Here is a 22,363-nt window from a genome sequence, read left to right on the forward strand (position 1 = left end):
CTCCAATCACTTAAGTCAAGAGAGGTACAATATGGCGCTCAATACGGACAACATGGACCTGGACAATAAGAGCAGTTACATGCAAGAAATATCCAGATCTTAAACGCAATGGTGGTAGTATTTGGCTTGCGCACAAGCAATGTAAACACTTAATTCACTCTGAATGTGGTCCTGTTCTTGGAATGTTCTGGTTGCAGAACGCTGATCCACAAATGTAGACGGAGTATTCCGGAACCAATTACTGACAATATTCCGTTTAAAACTGGAAAGCTCTGTGCATGCTACTGCGCTCATTGACAACTTCAAAAGGATGAGAGTAGGTAAAAGCAAAGGGGGGTTAATGAAAAAAACTAAAGAAAAGGGAAGAACAAAGAAGGGAAAGAAAGCGACAGTAAATGGGTGAGTGAGAGGAGATGAACGAAACAGAGGAAAGTGGAGGGTGGAGTTAACATGAATTAACATGTACAGAGGAATGAGCTTTCACCAAGGAAGGTAAAAAGGTCTGTCTTTAGCTGAAAGGAATACTTACAGCTAAAAAAACAGCTGGCAGTTTTTGGTCTATAATACTCGGGAGTGTTCTGTGCATTTGGGCATCAATATTGAGGATGCACCCATTTCATACACCTAAAATAGGGTGGTGCATGTGTGTTTGCTTCCGAAAACTTATCGCTTCCTCTTTACTGCTTTATCTGTCCACTAGTCCCAATACCAACCCTCACACCAAAGGCTCACTATGCCTTCATGACTCTTAAGTATGGATGACAATGAACTATCTTAAACTGAACAGCAATAAGAGCTTTTTCTTTCTTTTACTTATTACAGCAACACAACAGCAATCTTTCCAGCTGAAGAACATCTCCAGACTGTGCCCTGCACTGACCAAACAGGCCTGAAATACTTGTGAACAGTTTAGTAACAATGCAGTGACAATTGCAACACAATTCTATCAGGTATCCCAAGCAAACACATTCAATGACTTCAACTTGTCCAAAACTCTGCAGCACGAAGTATTACCCGCACATTACATCCTCACAACACATTACACCTCTGCTGCCTCAATTACACTGGCCTGAAATGACTCCAAAGGATTGACTTTAAAATACTCCTCCACAGCCTTGCCCCAGTACACATTACAGAGCAACACACAATCACGCTCTTAACACTAATCAAATGCAGGATTACTGGTGCAGCCAAAGATCTTACTGATCACAATGGGAGCCAGATCTTTCTCATACGTTGCTCCTCAATAATGGAGCGCGATACCACCTGAAACACCATCACAGGACTCAGGACCTTCAAAACTCAGAGGTGCACTTAAGACACACCTGTTCAAAGTACCGTAACATATGGACTAATTCATGTTTCTCCCTCTATCTAATCATTTTCATTTTATCATTTTATTTTTTGTCTGTTTTTTGTTTCTAATGTGACCTTGAGAGTTCTGAAAGGCGTCATGTAACAACTTAAATGTATTACTTTAATAATTATTCTGTAACTAAACACCATTAGAGAATGCAATATGAAGTGAGGTGCTGTTAACACGTATCCGGATATTTTTAAATGTGGATATTTTTTTCATCTGGTTACGTGTAAATGCAACATGTGGATAAAAATAATAAAAACCATTGTAACAGCTGCGTTTTAGCCCCCTAAATGGGATATTCTTAAAGCTGGATCTTAAAACTATGTTTACGTGTAAACAGATGGCCAACACCAATGCATTTTCAAGAAGATCCATATATGTACGTGTAAACAGCGTCTGAGATTGGCAGAATAGGATTGGGTGTGAGATGAAAGACAAGGCAATGGTGAGACGGGGAAGAGAAAGAGGCATTCTGGGAATGTTGCGCTTCTGGCACCCTGATGGTTAAACAAGAGGCTCAATCTTGTAATGAGGTAAACGTGGCATTGATACAACATTAGTGTGCACCATGCAAGGCAACGGTGCGTGTACACCAGAAACGACCAAAGAGACCGAAGTTATTATTTCTCTAATTTCAGAGGTTATAAGTCAGGTAATGTTATGTAATGACCTATGGTGCCGTTCGGTGAAAACCAATTGGAATGTTCAGCCAGCGCTGTTCTGTCATTAGCTAAATTAAACATGTCAATGTCATCATGTCCAGAGTAAATACAGTGAATTAATGGCGAAACGTCATCAACAACTTCAGCAACTTGGTTGCTTTGGTCGTTTTCGTTGTAGATGCACGATAACAGTACAACTTAACACAGGGAATGTGAACGGGTAAAAACATGCAAGTTTTTGGTGTGTGCGTTTGGCCTCATGTTAGACTAAGTGCCTGCAAAGGCTAAATGTGAGGGCATGAACGTGCATATGTCTTTCAGTGGCACGGGGGGTATTCCAAGAACATGTTTAACCCATTTTAGCCTGATGCTGCGTATATGTTGTTTGGTGCCTGGAGCAACATTCAGGCTCTTGAGATTTTAGCTTTTTTTTTTAAATTAAAAATGTGGGTATGTTAGAGCTGCATGAACACATTCTAATGCATGAGGGTCCTAGGTTTTAAATGCAACTTATTTCACGTTTTTATGTGCTTTGGAGGCTTGGATATTTAGGTTTTGATAGGCAGAGGGCACCATTTAAAAAAGGGCTTAGGAATTCAGCAAGTGTTTTTTGCAGGTGCCCTGGGCTAAAATGGGTTAAATGATAAACCTGGCTAAGTTGACCTGCAGGAAGTGGTAAACTTGGTAATTAATAGCCCACAGGTGTCATTTAGCTGAGAAAATGAGGACTCTTGCATCGACTCATGCACTTCTATTAGATGACTTACCACCAAAGATATTCAATATGGTAGAAGATAAATCATACAGTAGCATGCCTCCTTGTAAGTCGCTTTGAACAAAGGCGTCTGCTAAATACTAATGTAATGTAATGTAAATGCCTAACCAATGCAAAGGAGTGGGGTCAGGTCCGCTCTGCTAAGGGGGAGTGCTCTTCTTCTCTTTCTTCTTTTTCTGTGGCATTTAGTGGCGGCTTGCATACGGCATGCGCTACCGTCATCTACAGCAGTGGTTCCCAACCAGGGGTACGTGTACCACTAGGGGTACGCAAGCAAAGTACAGGGGGTACTTGGAAGACGTGTATTGATAACAATTGTATGGAATATATACACATTGGGGATAGAGGAAGATATATAGAGTCTGAGTTAGGGGGTACTCATGGCATGACAATAGGCTTAGGGGGTACGCAAGACTAAAAAGGTTGGGAAACACTGATCTACAGCCCTAGAACTCTATTTGTTCTCAACCTCAGCCGTTCTCCTAAAGGGGCGGACACCTTACATCACATGGACCCCGGAAAAGTATCCTCATGAATGATCTCTACCTTATCAATGGTCTCTGCTGCCACTACATCAAGGGGTTTTTTTTTTGGCCATTATTTCGATAGGACAGTGAAGCAATGTCAGGAAGCGAGTGGGGAAGAGAGAGACAAGGAAGGGTTGGCAAGGGACCCGGGCCGGAATCGAACCCGGGTCAGCCGTGTAGCTGATGAGTGCCCTACCGTTACCACCACGGAAGGGTCCACTAAATCAAGGTTAACTTGACCTGATTTACTAGAAGCAGGTTCTTGGAATACCCTCACGGTTTCAGTGCAGTGCACAGTTGCTGCGACATGGATAAGCATGTGTTTGTGTGTGTGTGTGTGTGTGTGTATGTGTCAGTGTCTCTGCCTGAGAGTGATGTCGTTGTTGCTGGGTGTGTCTTGTGGTGGTAGTAATGGGGTGGACGGGGGAGTCTTGCTGGAGGGTTCTGAATCCTCCTCTTCACTCGCCTCCATCTCAGTCAGACGCGGGGCCTCCAGGATCACTGCCTCATCTATATACACACACAAACATTAATAAAACAGAATTACCATTATTAGAAATTATTATATAATTTTTTTATAATTTTAATATTGCTTTAGTCATAATTAGCATTAGTACTATTGTTGTTGTTATTATTATTACTTTATCACATTTTTCATATCATACAGAGAACAAAAGTCAAACCACACGCACATACAGTACACACACACACACACAAATACACACGATACAAACTTACACACACTAACTAAACACACTACACAACCGAAATGTACTGTTTATCAATGTGGTGCAGAGATCCTCCCCCTACTGACAAACCACAAATACAAACGCAGCACTAAAAACACACACGCATGCAAGCACACAAACCTGCACTGCTGTATTGCATTCCTTCAGAATCTGAAGCGCGAATCACGGTTGCTTCTAGTAACCCTACACAAAACAGAGGGTTGTTTTACACAAGGCCATACAAACATCACCTCAATTACACTTTCTACAAAGTTCAATACATAATCATTTGGATTTGTTTAATATTAATATTATTATCAGAGGTGTCAAAAGTAAAAGTAAAAGTAAAAAAAGAACACACAGTTTCCTTCCAACACAATTAACTTATCTGGGTAACCAGTAGACCTGTGTAATTGTCTTACGATCAGCTAACTCTGCACTGTTTGGATCAAGTTTGTTCTTGTTCAAGTTGGGTTCTTGTTAGGTTTTCAGTGTTTTTCAGTAAAAACACAGTCTATCTATCTCATTAGGTACAATGGAGTAAATGGTGTAACAGCTATGTAATGCTATGTGCTAGTGTTGTAATTACACCACAAAAGTAATTTTACTTTTACTTTTGACACCTCTGATTATTATTCAGAATCCTACCCTTTTTTGGAGAGGAGAGTGCTTCCTGGGTGCTTCCTCTAGAGGGCGGTCTATCTGTGTCCGGCTTATTGACTGGAAATAAAGATAGCAACGCTCGTTAATATTTGCATGCATCATGTTCATAATCTGTTGAAAATGTGCTTGGTAGTATTATTATTATGTGTTTTAAAAAGCCTTACAGTAACCAAGTGCATCCACACATTGCATGTTGCTGATTAGGTCTTTGCTTTGAATGACAGTATGTGCTAAATGTAATGTAATGCAATGTAATGTGTCCATTTTTTTTGATGATTACAGTAGTCAAGGACCACTGCTGTTGTGAAGGTGCAGAACCTAAAGTACCCAGATTTTCTTTTCACATTTTTTTGATGGCTAAAATAAAAATACATCTGTTTGTTGTTATTGAATATGACTGAAAATGCATTAGACCAACTGAACTCAACTTATGAAAGGCAAAGCATTTTCCTAATTGGGCATGTACGTACGCACTGTATAGAGATGATGCAAGCTGTGAAGAGGCACTTCAGACACTCTATGCCACCGTTAAACATTGAGGGCAAGTGATCCATTTTTAACAACACAACACAAATGCAGTGTTCCCAATGACTGCAGTGCAAGGGGTGGTAATTTTAGTGCAGTAATGCTTCACAGCGGGGTGCTGATAGCGTGGATACTAATAAAAGCTATCTGATAGGATTTCATTGCCCTCATTTATTGACCTCCTTAAAAAAAATCAGCTGCAGCGTTGGAGGCTTCTGGATTCGTAAAGGTAGAGCAACTTTAGTAGTGTGTGTGTGTGTGTGTGTGTGTGTGTGTGTGTGTGTGTGTGTGTGTGTGTGTGTGTGTGTGTGTGTGTGTGTGTGTGTCCGTACACTCGTTCTGCAGGTTGGTGGATGACAGGCGCTTGCGTGCCTCTTCTCTCCTCTGCTGCAGTCGAGTGGCATCCCCCATCATCACCTGAAACAAAGCAGCAGTAGTTACACACCTTCATTCACTACACACAGACACGCACGCACGCCCACAACTGGGCACTTATGTGTATTCTCACCAAAACACAAAAGACTGTAAAAAATAATCTACATGTCACATAAATCTACATCTCTCTCACACACACACACACACACAGACACACACACACACACACACACACACAGACAAACAGACACACACACACACACACACAGACACACACACACACACACACACACACACACACACACACACACACACACACACACACACACACACACACACACAGTCAGACACACACACACACACACACACACACAGACACAGACACAGACACACACACGTGAGGTGAGGTGTTCTTACCCGCACGCGGACCTGCTCGGGGGGCCAGATGCCGCCCCAGATGATGTGCAGGTAGCCAAACAGCACGATGACGCACAGGAAGAGGAAGTTACTGCCCACGCCCACCACCGCCGATAGCAGAGGGAAGTTATACAACACATACCTGCCATGGGGGGAGGGGGAGAGAGAGAGAGAGAGGGAGAGAGAGAGAGAGAGAGAGAGGGGTAGAGAGAGAGAGAGAGAGAGAGAGAGAGAGAGAGAAAGAGAATAGAGGGGGGCAAAGAGATTTGAGAAGTAGCCACTCGTTTATTTATTACATTGTAAAACTTTCACTGCTTCGCATAATAAGAAATTATAGCCATCTACCCGTCAGGCTTGTACGAAATTCCGAATTGAAAGAATTTCAATTCAAAGTAATGCCATAACACGAACACTACGTAGGTGGTGGTGTTCTATGTACTTTCAATGGGTGGTGTAGATTAAATTCAAAGAAATTCAGGGTAATGACACCCCCTACTGTTTGTATTTTGGAATTACTTTGAATTGAAATTCAGTCAATTCGGAATTTCGTACAAGCCTGCTACCCGTATATAAACACAAATACAGCATGTGAAGGGAGGAACGCTATCCTGCATACAGGCACAACTACACCTCCAGGGGGATCAAGAGAGAGAAAGAAGGATGGAGGGAGAGAGAGAAAGAAGGATGGAGGGAGAGAGAGAAAGAAGGATGGAGAGAGGGAGGAAGAGAGGGATGGAGGGGGAGAGAGTAAGAAGGATGGAGAGAGGGATGGAGGGAGAGAGAGTAAGAAGGATGGAGAGAGGGAGGGAGAGAGGATATTACAATGAAAGCAGCATGGGGATAATGGGGGGATGACCAGCGAGCACGGGAGATGATGACAGAAGGGAGGAGAGGTACGGGGCTGAGCACATGAGTGGAACTGATGATTAAGATACATTTTAAGAAACACTAAAGTGATTAAGCACTCCAACATCACCAGGGAGCACAGAGGGCAAAGCCCCTAGGGCTAATTATCATCACTACAGCAGAGGAGAGAAGAGGAGAGAAGAGAAGAGAGGAGAGGAGAGGAGAGGAGAGGAGAGGATAAGAGAAGAGAAGAGAAGAGAAGAGAAGAGAAGAGAAGAGAAGAGAAGAGAAGAGAAGAGAAGAGAAGAGAAGAGAAGAGAAGAGAAGAGAAGAGGACAGGAGAGGAGAGGAGAGGAGAAGAGAGAGAAGAGAAGAGAAGAGAAGAGAAGAGAAGAGAAGAGAAGAGAAGAGAAGAGAAGAGAAGAGAAGAGGAGAGGAGAGGAGAGGACTGGGGCGAAGAGAAGTGAAGAGAAGAGAAGAGAAGAGAAGAGAAGAGAAGAGAAGAGAAGAGAAAAGAAGAGAAGAGAAGAGAAGAGAAGAGAAGAGAAGAGAAGAGAAAAGAAGAGAAGAGAAGAGAAGAGAAAAGAAGAGAAGAGAAGAGAAGAGAAGAGAAGAGAAGAGAAGAGAAGAGAAGAGAAGAGAAGAGAAGAACGAAGTGCGTGTATATCAATGTTCCTCTGAACGAAAGAACTGAATGAGGGATAGTGAGAGACGCAGGTGTGCTTTACAGGATGCCAATGCCGTAGGGGAGAGAGGAGAGAGATAAGAGGAAAGGAGATACAAGAGGAGATAGTGTGTGAATTTCAATATGCGACCTTGTCACCTCCACTTGTGCTTGTGGCCTCGGCCCGCCTCCTGAAAACAACTAAGTTTCCCCGCTGTCAGCCTAGCCAAAACAATTTTTGGGGGACTATTCTTCATTCACCATCCAGTTTGCAAATGCGAAAATTACGTCATAATTGAGAATTTGCGAGATATTGAAATATACAGTAATGCTGTTGTCTGTGATGTCATCATGACATATTACTTCCTGATACGAGGCCACAAGCACAAGTGGAGGAGGCAAGGTTGCATATTGGAACGCACTCAATATCTCACAAAACGCACAATTTAAAAGTCATTTTCTCATCTGCAAGCAGGATGTTGAATGGGGAAAACTCTCCCAAAGGCTGTTGTGTTTAGTCTGACAGCGGGGAAGCTTAGAGGGAGATTTGAAATGTTTTTACAGCCCTGAAGAAGGCCATTGTCGGCCGAAACATGTTGGCAATTTCTAACCGTTCTACTATGAACTAGCTGTTTATTAAAAGCTTTTTAACCCAGAAGAGTGCCTTGGATATTTTTCATTGACTTGGATGGATCCTTAGTAAAGGATAACCAAAGAGCACCTTCGCCAAAACTTGAGTGAATGCGGAAGCCCTCTGACCCTTTTTTCTTTGAGCGGGGAAACTTCATTGCTTTCTCCACGAGGGCGAGGCATCAGCGAAGCACGAGGCCACAAGCGCAGGTGGAGGACGGGAGTCAGGATACTGTAAACCAGGGGTTCCCAACCTTTTTCAACTTGGGGCCCACTTGAAATTATCCCAAATGTTCGGGACCCACATCTGACCCAATTAAGAATAAAACTCAAATAAATCAACAGCAACACACACCAAAATATGAGTATAATTTTTAGAAAATGATTTCAAGGCCCACTTGGAATACCTTCACGGCCCACCAGTGGGCCCCGGCCCATATGTTGAACATCACTACTGTAAACAACCCCCAGTGCATCTTACCGGATGCCAGTGAAGTAGGCGTGAATCCTGAGCTGGGCGGAGTACACCTGCACCCGACGGGAGTGGATCTCAATCATGGCACCCACGGCAGGCTGATACTATTATCACACACACACACACACACACACACACACACACACACACACACACACACACACACACACACACACACACACACACACACACACACACACACACACACACACACACACACACACACACACACACACACACACACACACACACACACACACACACACACACACACAATATTTCAAATAAATGCAATACAACAATATTACACAACAATAACAATAAAAAATAAAAACAATAAAAAAACCAAACACAACTCACACACATTGTCCCCAGTCCCTATGGTCAGCATAATTTGAGGGCTCTAAGTTGATGATCTAAAAAACATTTAGTCTATAAATTGGCACTACAGCAGAGACTTGCAGAGACCTCTGGGGGTGGCTGGTGCTCAAAGTTAAAAGGCCCTCCTCTGGAGAATACAGCAAAGATGCAAAAAATGGATCGGTGATGGGTGGAGACATTATGACAACCAAAATAAACTGTGCACAAAAGCAACACAAAAGCCAATACCGGTAATGCCAATTATGTTTTCAAAGGGACAGTCTGTGATTGGATGATGGTGTTAATGCCAAAATGCAACAAGATTAAAATCTCAGTCAGACTTCACTTATGGCCCTACCCACAGACAACCTGTGGAACCACATTCATTCTCTACATCAAATGAACGCCCTCCTTCCCGCTTGGAGATCTTCCTAAATCAGGGAGGCACCATCTTGCTAGAAACACTTTTCAGCAGATAATTAAGTCCGGAGCCTTGACAACTATACTGCTGTACAATTTCAGAACGCAGTAACTTGCAAATGGTCGAAATATTATTTGGAAGTGTCATCACCACTTTACCTCCAACACAGTTGTCTCTCCAGAAAGGACACTTTAAAGTCTTTATTCTCAGTTTACCAGTAAGCTGAGTTACTGTGTTCTGTAGTAGGGCAGAATACCACAAACCTGATATGCCGGTGACACATTTGAACACACAAACAGCAATAAGGGGAAGTGGATGCATATGATCTCAGTGCGAGTCACACCAGACCAGAAGCAGATCCACTCTAAGGGAAAATGTTAAAGGGTCAATGGCGTGTTTTTGGGCTCAGACGTCACGTGGTACAATGCCCATAAATGAATTCGTAATTGGTAATTAAAGCACTTCAATGAATATCCTCCTTAGATAATCCACTAAAAACAAAAACAAAAAAATCCATACAATAGTTGCATTAGCTGTGGTTGCACCACCCTGACGCGTGCCATTACTGAAACGTCAATGAGCCCAAAACAAATCTGGACATATTCAAACACAAAATGTTCTATGCACAAAGCAGTTGAAGGTGAAAATTGTGCACATCCCAGGAAAAGGTGCAGGACAAAGGCTGACTGTAGTTTCGGAGTGAGAGGTCCGCACACTTAAAATCCTTTTTGTGTTCTTGTATTATTTCATGGCTGTATGCACAAAGCAAACAGTAGGGATTTACTTTCCTCCGAAATACTGGATGTGGCAACACCAGACGTGGGAACAATGGGCACCTTCTTCCAAATCAGTTCAGTGAGAATACAGTGCACATACTGTATACTGTACAATACACAAACAAGCCAAGTCAGCGATTGTGGACAACTTGTAAAATGGCAGAGTTTGGGCATTTACTGTACATGCACACTCACTGGCCACTTCATAAAGCTCATCTGTCCAACTCCTCATTGACGCACGTTTAAGATTCTTTTAATCAGCCAATCATATGGCGGCAACTCAATACATTTGGATCAAGATGATCTGATGCAGTTCAAACCTCAAACTGAGCAGCAGAATGGAGGAGAAAGATAATTTCACCGACTCTGAACATGGTATGGTTATTGGTTTGACCATTTCAGAATTTGCTGATATACTGAGGTTAACAGAGAAAAGTGTGAAAAAGAGAAAATATTCAATGCAGTTCTGTGGGCAAAAATGCCTTGTTGATGCCACAGTTCAGAGGAGAATGGCCGGACTGGTCGAAGCTGATAGAAAGACAGCAATGACTCAAATAGCCACTCTTTACAACAGAGCAACGCAGAAGAAGATCACTGAATGCACAGGAAGTCAAGCCGTGAGGCAGATGGGCCACAGCAGCAGAAGTAGGCGAATAAAGAAGCACTCATCAGATTTCTTTTTTCATTTTTAATCGCTTCACATCACAGACGTTTCGGGCTTACACCCTTTTTTCAGTGTGAAATTTCACACTGAAGAAGGGTGTAAGCCCGAAACGTCTGTGATGTGAGGCATTTAAAAACGAAAAAAGAAATCTGATGAGTGCTTCTTTATTCACTTACTTTTGAGATTTGAGTTCATTCATCGACGAAGTTAAGCACCCAGTGTAAAGTATAAGAAGACAAGGTGTTTAGCGCGCTTCCTGATCCTCCTACAGCAGCAGCAGACCACACTTGGTGCCACTGCTGTCCACCAAGAATAGGAAACTGAGCCTACTATTAGTTCTGGCACACCAAAATTGGACAATAGAAGATTGGAAAATGTTGCCTGGTCTCAATTTCTGCTGACACGCTTAAATAGTATGGTCAGAATTTGGCTCCACCCTGTCTTCTATCAACAGTTCAGGCTGTTGGTGTAATTGTGTAAGGGATACATTCTTGGCACACTTTGGGCCCCTTAGTTCAAATTCAGCATTTTGGCATTGCCACAGCCTACCTGAGTATTGTTGCAGGCAGTTAAAGTAGTTCTGAAGGCAAAAGGTGGTCCGACCCGGTACTAGCGAGTGGCCGGTGAGTGTACGTTTCTGAACTACATTGCCACTTTTTTCACAGTCAATGTACATCATAACATGATAGCTAGTGTTTAAGACCCTGAGACCTTTGTATGGTGAGTGAACACATCTCACACAAGCTGATGATGACAAAAGAATCACACGCAAGACACATCGATTAAAAAGTGCATCACAAGCATAAAACCACACAAACATACAACACAGACAACATCAATATCATCACAATTGCACATTCACACATGCACACACCTCACACTATATCAGACCAACTACGCAGTACGCAAACAGCCGTACACAATATTATAAGACATGATACACACACACTTACCGAGTTGTCCCTGTAGTCGGAGAACAGTTCGACCTCCAGCATCTGTTTCTGTTCGGAGACGCCAGAGAGCAGCAGGGGGGAGAAGGCCAGCGTGCTGAGGGTCTGCAGCAGGCTGGAGCGGTAGTGCAGCATGGCCTGATGGGAAACAGGAAGTCACATACGGCATAAGGCATAAGGCCTCAACACAACACAACTTAGCACAGTGGTTCTCAACCTTTTTGGAAATAGACGGGGCGCAGTGGCTCAATGAGCATAGACCATTGCACCACACACCATTAAAGACCATTGCACCACACACCATTAAAGACCATTGCACCATTGTACCATTACACAGCTGACCAGGGTTCAATGCCGAACCATCTCTCCATCTCTCTCTCCCCACTCGTTTCCTGTCACACTCACCCATCTCAAATAAAGGCATAAAAAGCCCCAAAAAATATCTTTAAAAATCTAAATAGACTAGGGATCGGTACTGGTATCGGCCCTGATACTTTCGGCTCACTGTACTCGTACTCGTACTCATACTCGTACTTGTCTAACACTTGCCCATACCAGGCACCAACGCTGTTATTACACAGAACAACTGAACATCTCATCACATTCTGTCAACTTGAAAGCAGCACGGGGAAAAAGCACCGCATCATACATTTAATAACATTTAAATCTACATATCAATGTACAAAAAAACAAATATCACAGGTGGAAAAAACAAGGGTATGCATTTATTTTCATTGTATGTTGCTGGTAAAAGTATCAATATCTGTATCGGTATCAGCAAGTACAGAAATCACTGTATGGATTTTCAAAAAAGTGGTATCGTGCGTCCCTAAAATAGACTAATGCCAGTCCCACTCACCCCAGTGAACAGTGTAGTTAGCAGTCTGTAGTATGTACGTGTATGCAGGAACTGCAAGTGACTAGGGGTGTAAATCACAGCCTTCATGACGACGCCATACAGTATCGATTTCTTAAAGTAGGGATTCGATTTTTTTCTATACTAAATAATTCCCCACGACACGATGTGATTTGGTTCGATTCGATTTTTTCCAATTACTTTTCCACTACTATTGTGTTATGGAGCTAGGGCATTGCACAGGGGCCAGCGATTCGATTCTTTTCGATTCTTAAGAATGCCCCACGATACGATGCGATTCGATTAAATCGCCGGCCGATACTTCCGATACATTTCGATTTTACATCCCTACAAGTGACTACAGTAATGGGTAAAATGTCCACCAGATATAATGATGAAAGCATTTATTTATCAGCATGGAGAGATCTCAGAGAGAGGAGCGAACTGGAGACTAGTGGGACCACATGGGCCATGGCCATCACGGGGCATCGACAGCATTAGTGTCATGATCCAGTCATCTAAACAGGCTGAATGAAATCACTGTTTTATGTGTGTGTGTGTGTGTGTGTGTGTGTGTGTGTGTGTGTGTGTGTGTGTGTGTGTGTGTGTGTGTGTGTGTGTGTGTGTGTGTGTGTGTGTGTGTGTGTGTGTGTGTGTGATATACATATGGCTGTGCTGTAGGATAGCTTTTCCAATCTAAACCACACTGCTACAAATAGCATCACGAGATCAGTGACACAGACGAACGTGGAATCTGAGAAAGACAAGGTGAAAGGAGAGAGAAAGAAAGACTAGCATAATGGAACAACCATTTTAGGAAGGGAGGAAAGAGGAAGAAAGAAACAAAAGACAGATATTCTGAGTGTGTGTGCGTGTGCGTGTGCGTGTGCGCGTGCGCGCGTGAGTGCGTGCGTGCGTGCGTGCGTGCGTGCGTGCGTGCGTGCGTGCGTGAGTGAGTGAGTGAGTGAGTGAGTGAGTGAGTGAGTGAGTGAGTGAGTGAGTGAGTGAGTGAGTGAGTGAGTGAGTGAGTGAGTGAGTGAGTGTGTGTGTGTGTGTGTGTGTGTGTGTGTGTGTGTGTGTGTGTGTGTGTGTGTGTGAGTCTGTGCATGTGGGTATGCGTGTATGTGTGTGTGACGGAGGCGTGTGTGTGTGTGTGTGTGTGTGTGTGTGTGTGTGTGTGTGTGTGTGTGTGTGTGTGTGTGTGTGTGTGTGTGTGTGTGTGGATGCTTGTGCCTTACAGAGCGTGCGACGGAGGTGGTGGTGTGTCCCTCGCGGCTGTAGCAGGACATCTTGACCATGAACATGCCCAGCTGCTCATTCACTGGAGACTCTGGCATCTCCAGGTCCAGAGAGACGCGGTACGGCTGACCTGGAACCATCACCTGAGACGGAGGAGGAGAGGAGGAGAAGAGAGAGGGGAGGGGAGGAGAGAGGAGAGAGGAGAGAGGGGAGAGGGGAGGGGAGAGAAGGAGGAGAGGAGAGAGGAGAGAGGAGAGAAGAGGAAAGGAGAGGAGAGAGGAGAGAGGAGAGAGGAGAGAAGGGAGAAGGAGGAGAGGAGAGAGGAGAGAAGGGAGGAGAGAGGAGAGGAGAGCAGGATAGGAGAGAGGGGAGGGGAGGGAGTGGGGAAAGGAGGAGAGAATGAGAGAAGAGAGGAATGGAGTAGAGGAGAAGGAGAGGGGAGTAGAGGAGAAGGAAAGAGAGGGGATAGAGGGGAAAAAGAGATGGAGATAGGTGAAGTGCGGAGGTGAGGTGAAGTGCAGAGTAAAGTGGGAGAGCAGAAGTGAGGGAGAGATGGAGAGAGAGGGCAACAGGGGGAGAGAGGTAGAGAGGAGGACAGAAGGAAAGAAGGGGAGTATGGTGTGAGAGGAAAAATAGAGTGGGAGAAGAGAGAGAGAGGAGAGAGAAGAAAGGGAGGTAAAGGGGAGATGATATAGGGAGAACCGACTTATGAATCATACATCAATCAAGTAGTTATCAAGTAGAAAATCCCAGATTTCACACAGATAAAAACCCTTATGAGCCACATCCTTCCAAATTTTGCCCACACACGCACACGCGCACGCGCACGTGCACGTGCACACGCACACGCACACGCACACGCACACGCACACGCACACGCACACGCACACGCACACGCACACACACACACACACACACACACACACACACACACGCACACACACACACAATGCCCCATGGATCATTTTGTAGTAAGCAAACTCAATCTTTATACGCCTCATTACCAACCCCTTAAACCCCTCCATAGGATTTTGGGAGCTAAAGCCTAGAATTTTGTTTTTTCACGTGTGAGCCAGATTGCAAATTTCGCTGACCCCACAGTACAAAGTTCACCAGACAGACCTATCGTTTCATTTTGCGAAGAGGGAAGGAAATGAGAGGAGAAATAGAGGGAGGGAGGGAGGGAGAGAGAGAGGGGGAGACGAGTGAAAGGAGAGGGGAAGAGGAGATTGGAGAGTGGGAGATGGGAAGAGGACAGTGAGATGGGGACAGGAGAGATATGGGAGGGAGAGAGGAACAGAGGGGAGGAGTGAACAGAGGAGAGGAGATGGAAGAGAGGCAAAACAAGAGAGATGGGAATGGAGCTGTGTCCCTGTTATGTATTGTATTTAGGGCTGCACAATTAATCGAAAATAATCGAAAATCGTGATAAAACCGTGAAATCGAAGTCGTGATTTCAATCGTGATTTAATCGTGCCAATAGTGACCTACCTTTGACAGGCTGGTGTTTCTGGCCAGAAATCTGTCCATCTAAGTTCCATGCTATTGCCTTTACATAATTATTACAATTCATTTTATTTTGCTCATCCCGTATACAATTCATTCTTGGTTATATTTCACCTTGTTATAATTTTCAAAAAAATCGTGATTAATAATCGTGATTACAATTTTGACCAAAGTAATCGTGATAATGATTTTTTCCATAATCGAGCAGCCCTAATTGTAACAATGGTGTTGTGTTTACTTTGGCATTAGATGTTCATTTTGCACGACTGGTGTTTGTCCTGCTTAGATAGCAGCATTCTTTGAATACCTCATAAAGCTACTGGGTGCCTACATCTCCTCCGGGATCAATTAAAGATCTATCTTTGGTCACCACACCCTCCCGTCGTATTTACTTGCCAGCTACTAGCCTGCTGCACGACCTACCCTCGCCATACAGACTGTCCTCTCTCTATAGTTACACAAAGGTGTGCCACTGTCAACTCGGGAACTGCCCACAGGACTGGACTGGGTACATTTATGTAACGTTGCACGCATGTTAGGTGAGCGATGTCTATGCAACCCACCTGGTCTTTGCATATGACATAAGCTATGGAATCAAGTTCAGCACATTTTATTCAGTGAGGATTAATAAGAGGAGCTGTAAACAACTGAACTATCAAGCTCCACGAAGGCCTCCGGTTCATTTCCTTTAGAAAAATCCAGTAGTTCTCAACCTTTTTTTGAACAAACGCCCCCGTGAGCTCATCATAAGGCCCCCAACGCCCTCCTTAGCTTAAAAAAATGACATAGACTAATGCCCCACCATGCACAACTAGACTAATGCTTGAGCTGGCCTATCCCCAGGGCAGCCTCTTGACATGATGTCTAGTTTAGCTTGTGTGTGTGTGTGTACGTGTGTGTGTATGTGTGTATGTGTGTATATGTGTATGTGTGTGTGTTTACTCAGTATTTACTCTTTATTTTATTTTTTTAAACTAACCCCTCTTTGCAACTGCACTTGTTGTTCTGTATATCTCCTGTGCACTTTGTATTTGCTTGTGATGTTGGCTTCATTATGTCCTCTTTTGAAAGTCGCTTTGGTTATAAAGTGTCCGCCAAATGCAATGTAACATAGTGTAATGTAACTGCAGAGCCCCTGTTGAGAACAGCTTCTTTAGATAGTTGATCACAGGGTATATGACACAGACACAACCAGCCCTCGCCAAACTCTCTCCATCTCACTACAAAGGCGTGCCTCATCATGCTAACTGCCCAGAGGACAGGACTGGGTAGGTACATTCATATAACATTGCAGGTGTGTTAGGTAGGTGAGCGTTGTCTGTGCATTACAACAACCCACCTGGTCTTTGCCGTTCTTGAGCAGAGAGATGTTGGCCCTGGGGAAGGAGCAGAGCTCTCCTTCGCTGGAGACGCAGTCGGTCCTGCAGGAGCAAATGGCACACACAACCCTCCAGTTCATAGGCATGCTGTCCATATGGGCAGAGGACAGGGCATTTACCAAATCCTGCAGTAGTGTGTCACTGAAGGAGCAATATGAACACAATATCACAGTTATGTGCACCCAACTAACTCCTGCTGACCACATCACATATTAAAGGTGGGGTTGCAGGTATGACATCACGTTGGGGGAACTCCCCCAGGATTCTAAGGTTCTACATAGACTCCTATGAGCCTGCGGAACCCCCAACGTGATGTCATAATAGCACATTTTCGTAAAATGGTTAACCTGCAACCCCACACCAGCAATTTCAGGGTGTGCACACCATGAGTAAAGTAGTAGAATGTGTGCCGTAAGAATCAACAGTTACATAAATCTACCATGATAGAATTGTACATTCATTGCACAAATTGAATTCAATTCAATATAAAATAAAATAAAAAATAATTGAAAAAATAAAAAACAGAGACGTCCAGCCGGTTAATTTCAGCAGAGGCTGCATTACAGCTGTCTGAGTGATTCCTCCCCCCCAGAGAGCCTGAGGTGTCTGCCTGTGCCATTACCCAGAAGCACTCTGGAGCTCAGATGGAACTCACCGCTGCATAGAAGCTCTGACCAACAGGGCTTTCCCCTTCAACTTTGTATCTTCCTTTGCCTCAACACTGCCGTTCAGATGAATGTGTGATTTCACAATGTGTGGTTTTCAGTCCACAGACTACACGAGCGATCAGGAGAGTCTTCATTCAGGAGCATCAATTGGTTCACCAAGGTAATCAGTTAACATGGAAATGTGGCATAATGCACCTTTAATTTCGGAAGCATGGCGGAATCACGGCTGTAATTACAGAAGTCCAAGAAGGGCCGACATTCTACTTCCTGTTTAATTTGCATTTGCTCACATGTGGACTTTCGAAAACAATCTTGGTCATAGGTCAGCCTGTGTTCAAACTAATCTGATCTTCCCCTCAACAACTTCCCCACTGGAAGAGGTTCAGAGGATTGGGCTTGTTTGCATAATCTGCCTGTTGCATATGTGCATGTGGTGTGGTGAGGGTACATGGGTGTATGCGTGTGGGTACAGAGATAACGGTAACTGATAAGCTACTCATTGTTGCGGTCCAAAACTATACCGTAGTCAAAGGATGGCAAGCATTGTAAAATGCTGTGCAGAACAAAACCTCCTGAATTCTGTGTCGTACCATGTATATCTAAATCACTCTAGAACTGACTTTATACCTAATTAATAACAAACAAATATGCTCTGTGTCAGTACAAAATCTATGTGTATGTGTATACAGCACCCTTCCTTTAGCTTGACTCTCGCCAGACACTGAGCTCGCACGAGGGTCTGGAGGATCTTCAGATTCGCTCTGCTCCCAGATCGCAACGTGATAGAATCAATCAGCATTGGCCCTGCCGTGGCAAAATGGTAGGGCACTCGTCTACCATGCGGCTGCATGCACCCTTCCCCGTCTCTCTCTCCCCACCCGCTTCCTGTCTCCACCTTCACTGTCCTATCATAAATAAAATCAAAAAGACCAAAAAAAATATCTTTAAAAAAAAGAATCAATCAGGATTGTGGGATTTTCATAGAGATGACATCGTAGTCAAAGTTTAAAAGTAGTGGATGGCTCTGTGTGTGTGTGGGTGTGTGGGTGTGTGTGTGGGTGTGTGGGTGTGTGTGTGTGTGGTTATAGGTGTTTCATTGGTTGTGTGCTTCACTACCTCTAATAGAGGTGCATGGGCGTGGCGTAGCTGACCTGGCATGTAGGAGTAGTAGAGGGCTGTGTGTGTGTGTGTGTGTGTACCTGTAGTAGAGGGCTGTGTGTGTCTGTGTGCGTGTGTGTGTGTGCGTGCGCGTGTGCGTGTGCGTGTGCGTGTGCGTGTGTGTGTATGTGTGTGTGTGTCTGCGTGCGTACTGCTCACACGTCTGCCTACCTGTAGTAAAGGTGCATGGGCGTGGCGTAGCTGACCAGGGGCATGTAGGCGTAGTAGAGGGCTGTGTGTGTGTGTGTGTGTGTGTGTGTGTGTGTGTGTGTGTGTGTGTGTGTGTGTGTGTGTGTGTGTGTGTGTGTGTGTGTGTGTGTGTGTGTGTGTACCTGTAGTAAAGGTGTACGGGCGTGGCGTAGCTGACCAGGGGCATGTAGGCGTAGTAGAAGCTGCCGTAGAGGAAGATGGAGACCCAGAGCAGCAGCAGCAGGATGCAGACGGCGATGGCCACCTGCAGCAGCGTCCTCCTGGCCTTCAGCAGCGTCACCGCCGCCACGTCCTGCAGCCACATCAGCACCGGACCCGTCACCCCACCCATGCCGACGTCTCTCTCCTTCTCCCGCTGCTTCTGCTGATGCCGAGTCGTTGGGCTCTGGCAAATACAGTTTTAAAAAAAAAAAATTTATGAACACATTTTGTTTCATACACTCACAGAGCAGAGGCAGTTCAATGGAATTCATAAAAAAACATTAACCCGTTCAGACAGAGCATTATAAATGTGCTGTAATCAGAATGGCTATGACCCAGTCGTAGTGCATTACTAAAGCCCCTGTGTTATGTCATAGTAGTGTAGTACTATGGTAGTTAACTTTTCAACTATTACAGCGTGCCACTGGAGGTTAAATCACAACAGATGAAATAAAGAGGACAGCCACAGCAGTACGGGCCCAATCATCGTACCCATGTCCTTCTTCTTCTGCATCTATTGCTACCTAGTCGCTGGACTCTGGCAAAGCCAATGCAAGGGAAGCTTATTTTGTACCTAAAGCATTTCATACAGAGAATGCAGTTACATGCAAAGAATATTCCGATTTTAAAATTAGAATATTAGTATTCAGTTTGCCCATGTGACGTAAGAAAACTCTTTATTCATTCGGAATGTGGCCATATTACGGGAAATATTCCGCACTCCTCCACACATGTAAATGGAATATTCCGGAACTTGAAACCCAATATTGACAATGTTCTGTTTGAAACTGTTTCCCTACATGTAAATGCACTCAGTGACTGCTGAGTGTCCTTCACAAAAACACAGGCATTAGTAAATTGGAGTAAATACGTCAGGGCAAAAGTATTAAGGCTCTGCTGCAGCCGAGCTCCTGCTTCTGCTGCCTACTCTTTCAGCTCTGGCAAGCCAAGTTTATACGGCATATTTACACAGTGGGGGAAAGTCTCATAAGCATAGGTAGGTGCAGGCTTCAGCCAAATGATTGGGGTCCTCTTTTAAAACGCTGACCAAAATATAACCTGAAAGACTGTGGGGAGAAGTCTGCACTATGCATAAAATTGTTCATGCTTGTTTAGTGTTTTCTCTGTTCATATAGAGGTAGTTCAACGCATCACTAAAAAACATAAAACACAGCAGGTAAGAACAAAAGCATAATGGCTCTGCCTCTGCTCCCTGAGAGTCTTACCTGGGGTTCTTCTGCCGACGCCAGGGGCCTCTTCTCCTCTGTCTGCATGAGATGATGTGCCACCCACCGCCCCTCACCTGTCCTGGGGTCGGGGGGCGGTCACACGTCACACACCTGAGAGAAATAAGCAGCTGTTGAAGGGGCTCACCAGGGACCCTCACTGGTCAGAGCCTAGTCTGGAGTACCACAGTCAACTCTACTCATGCCATTGGTCTGTCGTGTCGGAAGGACGCCGTTTTGAAAGGTGTAAAATTGAGAAATTGTCTAGAGTAGGCTAAACAGTGCTATACTGTCACTGAGCAGAAGACATCAAGTACAAGATAGTTAGTTCTTCATTACATGGCATTAGTGTCATCACACTTGGCACACTAGTGTCACCGTGTGTACGGCAATTTCTTCAATCCATAAGAAGTCCTTAGATAAAATCTAATGGTTGCTTCATCCATATTTCTGAAGGAAAGCGATGCTACGCTTTGGGCATGATATTCTAGCCAAAATTCCACTGAGCGTCTGGCATGTCACAAGATGTGCACGAGCCAGAGGGAGAAAATCGCAATTTGACACCGAGATGGAAGAAGATGAACGAAAACCTGTGACAGTGTCGCAGACATATTATGAGACAGAGCTGTGCAGTCATAATAATAGGAGCATTTACGTTTCTCAGATACAAACTTCATGGGTAGGAATACATCATCCACGAAAATTTCACAGCTGAAAACCATCCAAAATAATACGTCGTATGGGGAAAATACGCCATAGCGTGATGACCAGCATGTGACAGCACAAGGGGAAGAACAATGCATGCACCATATAGTGCATTGCTAAATTAATTTCCATCAACTTGGTAAGAATGTAAAAACTACCGCTAGAAAGGTCTGATTTGCTAGCCGATAGCTAGTCAGGACCAGACGCGGCTTAATAGCTAAATTCACTCTAACAGAAGGAACTTTCCCCACACTTACCATCCTACTCGTGTCTGTTGTCTCTTTAACAAACCTTGCAAACACGTAGCTTGCCCTATTTGAAAGGTGCATATACCACAATTATTAACACTAGATAAAACAAGTTACCAAGACAGTACAGTATGTTCCAGTGTTCGCGTGTGTTTTCTGTTTTGAAAACTAGCCCAAGTAACTACGGCGACTGAGAAGGTACAATGGGAAATCCGTATCTGAAGCAACGCGTGACCAGCCTGTCTTGACATGTCACACCAGGAATATCATTAAAAGAACTACAATATAAATACATAAAAGAAAATAAAAAAAAATGAATGAATGAATGGATGAATGAATGACTAATAGTAATAGAAATAACATTATTATTTCTATATTATTATTATTATTATTATTAATATGATGATGATGATGATGATGATGATGATGATGATGATGATTATTATTATAAGAGAATATAATGTTATTGATCATCACACATTCTGTTCTACATGAAACTTACTGGTATTTGTATTTCTTGAAGGTATCTTCAATCATACATGGCATCATATATTTAATCATGTGGCCTACATTAATACATGGCCATAGTTAAAGAGAAGATGAATTGATATTAAATCAGGTGTAGATTTCACAATATAAATGATTTCTGGATTTTCCTCAACAATCACTCAAATGAACTAATTTAAAATATTGAGGTCTTTAAATGTAAAAAAAAAATCTCTTTCCTGATCATTTTCCTCTGACCTTGCCTCTGTCCTGCTCTCCCATTCCCCTACCCACCAGTCTGATATCATCTGTCCAAATCAATTTCTCTGGAACCCAAGTGAGAGCCCAAGAGAAAGAGGAGGAGGAGGAGGAGGAGGAGGGGGGGGGGTGTATGATGAGGAGTGGAAGACAGGATGGCTTCAGGTGGAGAGGAGAGGAGAGGATAGGAGAGGAGAGGAGAGGAGAGGAGAGGAGAGGAGAGGATAGGAGAGGAGAGGAGAGGGTTACCATCCCATCTGAGGAGAGGAATGATGTCACGACTTCAAGAGGGGAGGTTTATAAGATCTCCGCCAAGGTGGGAGAGACCATCAGAGCAAAATGGTGCCACGATGCTCGGCTCGGCGCTCGCAAAGACAAAGAGGCTGAGACTGCAGCAGTTCC

At 44.0% G+C, this 22,363-nt stretch overlaps 1 protein-coding gene across 2 annotated transcripts; it reads right to left on the minus strand.

The window, feature by feature from the left end:
• Positions 1-3,167: 3,167 nt before the first annotated feature.
• Positions 3,168-21,370, minus strand: LOC134452417 (seipin-like). Of its 2 annotated transcripts, none has more exons than XM_063202806.1 (12): positions 21,227-21,370; positions 20,265-20,378; positions 18,960-19,222; positions 16,762-16,942; positions 13,916-14,059; positions 11,825-11,959; positions 8,657-8,754; positions 6,036-6,177; positions 5,576-5,660; positions 4,704-4,775; positions 4,197-4,259; positions 3,168-3,837 (listed from the first exon to the last, which is right to left on the minus strand). In XM_063202806.1, exons 2-12 carry the CDS (start codon positions 20,310-20,312, stop codon positions 3,680-3,682), a joined length of 1,389 nt encoding a protein of 462 aa, XP_063058876.1. In that variant the 5' UTR covers positions 20,313-20,378; positions 21,227-21,370; the 3' UTR covers positions 3,168-3,679. The 2 variants fall into 2 exon arrangements, with proteins under 2 accessions (XP_063058876.1, XP_063058877.1); XM_063202807.1 differs by having other exon boundaries at positions 3,170-3,837; positions 16,762-16,843.
• Positions 21,371-22,363: the final 993 nt, after the last annotated feature.

This window comes from Engraulis encrasicolus, chromosome 7 (genome assembly GCF_034702125.1).
Source record: "Engraulis encrasicolus isolate BLACKSEA-1 chromosome 7, IST_EnEncr_1.0, whole genome shotgun sequence".
Classification (NCBI taxonomy): Eukaryota; Metazoa; Chordata; class Actinopteri; order Clupeiformes; family Engraulidae; genus Engraulis; species Engraulis encrasicolus.